Source organism: Pelophylax lessonae, assembly GCF_965119305.1.
Source record: "Pelophylax lessonae genome assembly, chromosome: 7".
Taxonomy (NCBI): Eukaryota; Metazoa; Chordata; class Amphibia; order Anura; family Ranidae; genus Pelophylax; species Pelophylax lessonae.
In genome coordinates, this window is record NC_138774.1 from 34,496,819 (window position 1) to 34,504,771 (window position 7,953).

At 42.6% G+C, this 7,953-nt stretch overlaps 1 protein-coding gene across 1 annotated transcript; it reads right to left on the reverse strand.

Moving 5' to 3' along the window:
- Positions 1 to 347: 347 nt before the first annotated feature.
- RPS18 (ribosomal protein S18) lies at positions 348 to 7,953 on the reverse strand (the record flags this gene model as incomplete). The annotated part of the gene is made up of 5 exons (XM_082264053.1): positions 348 to 470; positions 4,471 to 4,562; positions 7,036 to 7,137; positions 7,219 to 7,305; positions 7,708 to 7,953. 5 exons carry the CDS (start codon positions 7,951 to 7,953, stop codon positions 395 to 397), a joined length of 603 nt encoding a protein of 200 aa, XP_082120179.1. The 3' UTR covers positions 348 to 394.

Here is a 7,953-nt window from a genome sequence, read left to right on the forward strand (position 1 = left end):
TCCCTGTAAAATGAAACCTCTGCAGGGCAGTTTGTTCTGTTGAAAGACCACCAGAGGAAAAGAATAAAATCCTAAAACAGTAGAAAACGAATGCAGCCATCACCTCTAAGGGTTAGTAAGCTACAACATAAAGGTTTGCTTCTGGGTTTATTGCCATTTTAAAACCAAAACCTATGTTGCCTTAAGCTGCATTCAGATTCTTCTTGCAGGCCGTTTCCAGCATAGGTCTGCTGTATTGGGGAACAAATCTGATTTACATTAAAAAAGTTGACCCTCCTGTTTTCTGAAGTGCAAGAACTCCCTATAGCACTCCTAACAATAAATAAAAAAAAATAAAATAAATCCAATTTTGTTTTACAACAGACTTTATTAACAAACAGCACAGGCAGACATTTTACTTCTTCTTGGACACACCCACAGTGCGTCCACGACGGCCGGTGGTCTTTGTGTGCTGTCCTCTCACACGCAGACTGCAGAAGAAAAGAAAAAATATATTTAGGCTTAATTATGAAGTAAAATTCCAATAACCTTGCAAAAGCAGAAACATTTTGGTACCACAATCACACCCATGTAGTGACTATAAGAGCCGGTTCACACTGCCGCGACCTCCAAGTCACCTCATAAGGGGGGCGACTTGTTAGTGCGACTTTGCGCGTATTCAGCATGACTTGTACGATAGACGACTTTGTATTTGGCCAATCAGAATATGATGATTCTGGGTCATGCTCAATCACACAAAAAAAGTTCTTAAAAAATTGTCGTTTGATAGAAAGCCAATTATTGAAAAAAAAAAAAAAATTTGGATTTAGTGTCTGGGGGGGGGGGGGGGGGGCTCCTCTCCACCTGGGTGTTTTGTTGCAGGCATTTATTGGGCATTTTTGGAGGTAGGCATGACTTTTTGGATTTAGTGTCTGGGGGGGGGGGGGGGGGTCTAAAAAAAGTGTCCGTGAAATTTCATCTCTGTAGCAAGTGCAGAACCAGAAAAAAAAAAAAAAAAAGATAAATTTTACTTATAGTTTTTAGTAGCACAGGGATATGGCTCCGCTCCACCTGGACGTTTTTGTTGCAGGCATTTATCGGGCATCTTTGGAGGCATGCCTGCGACGCCCAAAAAATGCCCGCAACAAAAATGCCCAGGTGGAGAGGAGCCATATCCCTGCTCTATTAATAATTCTAAGAAAAATTATCTTTTTTTCTGGTTCTGGAGATGCTACAGAGCTGAAACTTCACAGGTACACTTTTTAGACCCCCCCCCCCAGACACAAAATCCAAAAAAAGTCATGCCTGCCTCCAAAAATGCGTGCAACAAAAACGCCCAGGTGGAGAGAAGCCATATGCCTGTGCTACTAAAAATAAGAAAAATCTTTTTCTCTTGTTCAGGACCATTTTAATGGAAAGTCAGATCACAAGTCGCTTCAAATAAGAGAAGGAGGAGACTCCCACATTGAAGTCTATGGGACAAGTCGGATACAAGTCGCCTCAAAGTAGTACAGGACCCTTTTCAGGAGTCGGAGCGACTTCAGTAGTGCCAATTAAGACGGCACTGATTGATTAACATTGCTTTTGTTATGTCAAGCGACTTGAGGGCACACAAGTCGCAGCAGTGTGAATGGACACTAAAAATGGACAGCTAAAAAAAAAAAAAAAAAAAAAAAAAATAAAAAAAAAAAAAAATATTCCAGGTGGCTGTCTAGTTAATTCTGTATTTTGAGTTACTGACCAGGAATGTGACTGCAGCAGGTAAAAGCATAACTCCAAATTATCACGTCTCCACATGACAGACCCACAACATCCCATGTTACATGTTTTCACAAGGAATCAGCAATGCTCAGGTTATGACAGGTTATCTTTAAGGCCTGGTTCACACCTAAGCAGTTTGGATATTCCAGGTGCATTTTTTTTTATATAAACTTTGATCATTGACATTAAAGTCTATGGAACCAAGAAAAAAAAAAAAAAAAAAAAACAGAAAAGTCCCTGGCCCTCGATGTGAACATGACCCATAGGAAACATGTTAAATGGACTTTAGTTTCTGCAAAACTGAAAACACACTAAAGCCCCTTTCACACATGCTGTCCGTTTGTCTGTTTTCCATCCATCCGTTGACGGATGAAAAGCGGACATCAATGTATCTCTATGTAAAAACGGATGATCATCAGTTATCTGTTTTCATCCACTTCCGTCACGGATTAATGCCCTATTTTTCATCCGTCCAAAAAAACAGAGCGGACGAAAAAAAACGGATTAAAAACTGATACATTTTGACGTGACTGAACGGACCGTATGTGTGCAAGGGGCTTAAGGAAATGTATAAGGGCTCTTTCACATGGGCGGTCCGATCCGCCTGTCAGTTTTTTAGGCGGATCTGATCGGATCCTCCATGCAGCTCTATGGGGCAGCGGATGTCAGCGGATAAATATATATATTATATATATATAATTTTTTTTTTAGCATTAAAAAAGTGTAAGTCCAGGCAAAAACAAAGTGCTATGGAGAGAAAAGAAAAAAAAAAAAAAAAAAAGGCTACAGAAAGGTAGCCAAAAACAAAAAGCTCGGGAAAACACTGAAACTAGAATTTTTAATTTAGGGCCCATTAGACTTCAGTGCTCCTGCTGTGCCATGCCTTTCCTCCTATGACCAAAGCACCTCTTTAACCTACTCATCTCCAGTGCAAGCATGGAGAGACATGGATGTTGAAATCCCAAACTGCAGACTTGTTACAGGTCTGCCATTCAACATGACCGCTGTAATGCCCTTCCTTGCCTCCTCCTGGACTAGCGATTTAATCAGGTTAGCAAAAATGCCCCTGAGGTTGGCGTAGATCTTCAGAAGCATGCCAATAAATGACAGATTTTGTATTGGTTTACAGAAAGATACATCACATACAAACACTGCGCACATTTTGTTAACAGAGGAGGAGCTCCAGCCTGTAAAAATTAAGGTCAGCAGCTACAAAAACTGTAGCTGCTGACTTGACAGCCACTTGCCTTTCCCACAATCTAGCACCATCCTCACCAGCCATTGAGTTCCTGGCACTTTGTGGGGCACCTGGCTGCAACAGCTTGCGGCTTCACAGCCTGGTGCCCACTGCGAATGTACAAATTCCTCTCCAGGGGCTTAGGTGGTCGGAGCAAAAGTGGAAATGGGTACCTGTCAAAATCAGGTGCCCCCTCCCAACACTGCCATTCTTGAATGAGGGGGAAATGGAGGACTGAAAGTGGAACTTCCCTTTTGGGTGGATTTTACCTTTACCAGTAATATTTAAAGCCTCAGTCTCAAACTTACCCCTAAAACTATACCATGTTCAGCTGGCTGCCATTTACTCCACTTAGCAAAGCCGGATGCTGCACACAGCAGTGACCTTCTGGTAAAACAGGGATAAGACGCAGCAACTGCAACAGTAATGCCTCATACACACGCATCATTATTGGCCGGGAATTTTCGGCCAACATCCGATGGGCCAATTTTCGGCTTGTTAGTTAGTATGATGCTTTGACAACCGACTGACTTTTCGGCCAAATAAAATCTGGTGTGCTGACTATAAAATTCTTGTTGGCCGTCAACACAACGGCCGATTTTCCGTCAGTTAGTACAGATTTCGGCAGACAAAAATCTGATGAGCAAGTCTGGGCATGCTCAGAGAAGAAAAAACACACGGAAAGTAAACCAACACATGACATCACTTCTGAAGTAGATTTTTGTTGGCCGAGAAAATTTGTGTGCAGTCTAGGCACATTCCAACAAAACACAACTCTGGACAAAAGTCGGACGATCGGTCGGCCGATAATCGTTGCGTGTGTACGAGGCATAAGGATCCTGTTCACTCTCCCTTTCCTCATCCCATCCATTCAGAAACCTCCTTGCATTTTCACAATACAAGGAACTCTGAACAGACGAGGGGAGAACCTATTTTTCTTCATGTCCTTCCATCAACCCATAGAAGCCCCTCACAGGCACAGCAGGGGCTCGTAATTGGGAAAGAAGACTATTCTGTAGCACCACAGCGTAACCACCGTCTACAGAAAAAACGCTGGTTTAAAAATGGTGCAGGGGGAGATTCTATTTACCTGTCCCTCCACTCAAACTCCTTTAAATTTTCTGAAAAAGCAAGGATGGTATTTAATGGTCAAAGAAAGAAATATACAGGGTGGATAGGATCCTTCACTTCTCATCCCTGCAACCCCGGAAGATTGCTGCCATGTGTGGTATTCTGCTTCACTGAGGAGAAGATTTGTACAGTAACCAGCATGACACAGGATACCATTAAGAAAATATTTGACTGGCACTGTATCCCCAAAAACATTTAATAGTGTTGAGTTTAAAATGGGTCTATAAAACCCAAACAACGTCCTAGGTGACTGGTGCTCTTTAATATTCAGGCTATGAACACGCTTGCGTACAAAACTTCAACACCAAATTGCTACAGGGACCCCAAGGCAAAAATCTTTGAAAAAACATCCCGCAACTCACCCCCAGAAGTGACGCAGGCCTCTGTGCGCCTTGATTTTCTTTAGCCTCTCCAAATCTTCACGGAGTTTGTTATCCAGACCGTTGGCCAGGACCTGAAAACAACAAAGACCTTTATTGTAGGGACAGAGACACAGATAAGAGCAATAATTCCAGGAGGACTTTATATTGCTAAATCCCGTGTCTACATTACACGCTATAAAAAAATAAATCTGAAAGGTCAGGAACAAATTCTTCTAAGGGCTCATTTACATTTGCCTGCACACGTTTTGTTGCTTTGGTGATTCTTCTTTAAAAGCTTGGCAAATGTCCTGTGTGTCGATTGTCAGTTTTAAAGGGGCTCAGCTGTAACCCCCAGCTCTGCCGATTCTCTGCTGCTCAGTCGTAACCCCCAGCTCTGCCGCTCAGTTCTCTCTCTGGTCCCCCGCTCATCTTCCACTATAGTTTTCCCATGCTTCACACCATGTGTGCCATCTGCCAGTTACTACACTCCAGACCCTGGCTCACTTTCCTGCTGCTCCACACCCTTCCAGAATATGTATTCATGAACCAGAAGTGACTGCCAACGGCGTCTTTCTGGTTCGCTTGTTGGTTTCCCAGTGCATCCTGGGATCTCATACCTCCCAAACAAAGCTAAATAAAAGTCTCAAAAGCTACATGTGCTCTAGCAAGCTTTGATAGACTTCTATGGAGGCGCTTTGAAGCACCAAGAAATCAACATTGGGTTTAAAAAAAAAAAAAAATTATATATAATATATATATATATATATATATATATATATATATATATATATATATATATAGTGTGAAATGGACAATAAACTTACCATTTTATTCAGCAACAGGGGCTTTGTTTGGCATTCAGAGCATTTTTTGGAAAACGTAGCTAATACTGCATTTTGAAGCAACTGTAAACAAGCCCTAACAACCAACATTTATGCACTTAACCACTTAAGCCCCGGAAGATTTTACCCCCATTCCGACCAGGGGGTATTTTGCGATTCGGCACTGCGTGACTTTAACGGACAATTGCGCGGTTGTGCGACGCTGTACCTAAACAAATTTGGCGTCCTTTTTTTCCCACAAACAGAGCTTTCTTTTGGTGGTATTTGATCACCCGTGCGATTTTTTGATCATGCGCTATAAACAAAAAAAGCGTCAATTTTGCAAAAATAGCAATATTTTTCACATTTTTTTTTATATGAAATTTCCCAAAAAAAAAATGTAAAAATCAAAATTTTTTAACATTTTCGGCCAATTTGTTTTATGCTACCTATGTTTGGTAAAAAAAAAAAAAAAAAAAAGCCTATTTTGATTGGTTTGCGCAAAAGTTATCGCGTTTACTAACAAAGGGAAAGATTTTTGTCATTTTTGTTGTTTTTTTTAACGCGTAATGGCGGCGATCTGCGATTTTTTTTGTGGTACTGCGACATTGGGGCGGACAGATCGGACCCTTGACTGACATTTGTGACACTTTTGGGGTTACCAGTGACATTACTACAGTAATCAGTGCTATAATATATGCACTGTTACTGTAAAAATACACTGGTAGTGAAGGGGTTAACTTTATTTGGGAGGGAGGGGCTGTATGTATCCCTAGGGGTGTGCTTTCTACTGTGATTGGCTGTGGCTTGAGCTGTAAGGACACTGATCAACGGATCTACATACTAGATCCGTGTGATCAGTGTCTTTACAGCGAGGAGAATGACAGGCAGCTTGTTCACACAAGCTGCCTGACATTCTCCCTCTCCCCCGCCGATCGCCGAGTGACCGGCGGACATCGGGTCCGCTGGTCACACGCTCGGGGGGGGGGGGTCCGTGACCACGCGGGAGCGCGCCTCCGGCGGCGCGCGCTCCCTAGACCCTCACAAGCTAGTGACGTAGCCCTACGTCACTTTGCCTGTGAGGGGCTGACTGCCGACGTAGATCGGCGTTAGGCAGTCGGCAAGTGGTTAAAGCAAAATGCGTTTAATACACACTGCAGTCTAACGCTAACCATGCCCCCTGACTGGGTCATCGCTGACGGAACGCATAGGGAGGAGGTTAGACCTGTGTGATGGTTTCCAGGAAACAACTACATCGAATTGAGATTTTATCACCTGATTATTCTTAATAAATCTACTCTATTTGAATGTACTACCCCATGAGTGTCCTTTACATTTATGAGCAACACGAGCCCCTTAGAGTAAAGTGAAGAGGATTTTTTGACATTTATGAAGGATCTTTGAGGAATGAATGGTGTCTGGGCTTCTAACTGCTAAGGATACTATCATGCCAATTTGACCTGGCTTACAGGAGGTCCACAACTTGAGGTAAGAGGCAGAGTGTATTCAGTGGTGGCTTTCTTTGGATGTCTACTCAACCCTCGCATTTGCTTCAACGTTTTAATTTTTGATCTTATTAGATTTTGGACTTTCATATACTTATAGCACTGCACTCTGTGTCATTGTTCTATTTATTCCTGCACACATGTGTCAGCAGGTTGATTTCAGTGATCATTTGATATATGAACCATCTATATTATCCTAGGGCAACTTTGTAACATTTTTGCATACACTGCAGCCTTACCTGGCTGTATTTGCCATCCTTGATGTCTTTCTGTCTGTTCAGGAACCAATCTGGGATTTTGTACTGACGGGGATTCTGCATAATGGTGACCACACGCTCAACCTGTGAACAGAATTAGTAATGATTAGGATATAGCGGAGACGAGGATCACACAAAGTGCTACATCACAGCCTGGAGACCCACCTCATCCTCAGTCAGCTCTCCTGCTCGCTTAGACAGGTCAATGTCAGCCTTGCGCAGGACTACATGAGCGTAACGCCTTCCAACGCCCTGTAACAAAGCAAGAATTTTACAGTTCTGTCCCACAAAATTTTCAAGTTACATTTTCAGTACATTCCACTAAAAGTGAATCTGTCCGCGTTGGAGAGTTCCCATCACTTCCTGCTCTGACAGGAAGTGATATCTTAACTGCAATAAACTCTGGGAAGCTCTAATCCACAGGTGTCAAACTGGCGGCCCTCCAGGTGTTGCGGAACTACAAGTCCCATGATGCTTTGCAGTTACAAGTATGACTCTCATAGGCAGAGGCATGATGGGACTTGTAGTTCTGCAACACGTGGAGGGCTGCAGAGTCTAATCCTTCCATACAATAAAAAATAAAATATTTTGCAAGGGGTCGGGTCATAAAGCATAGCAAGAATAATCAATAACCGTAATCAATGAAAAGCTCACCTTAATGGCTGTGATGGCAAAGGCGATCTTCCTGCGCCCATCAATGTTCGTGTTCAAGACACGCAAAATGTGCTGAAACTTCTCCGGGATTACGAGAGACTGCAGGGGAAAAGGAGAAAGTTCGTTTTTTGTTTTTATCTCAAACAGGTTCTTTATTGCATATAAATATGGGGGAGTAGTAACCTGGGGTGATTTACTAAACCTAGAGTGCAAAACCTGGTGCAGCTCTGCACGGTAGCCAATCAT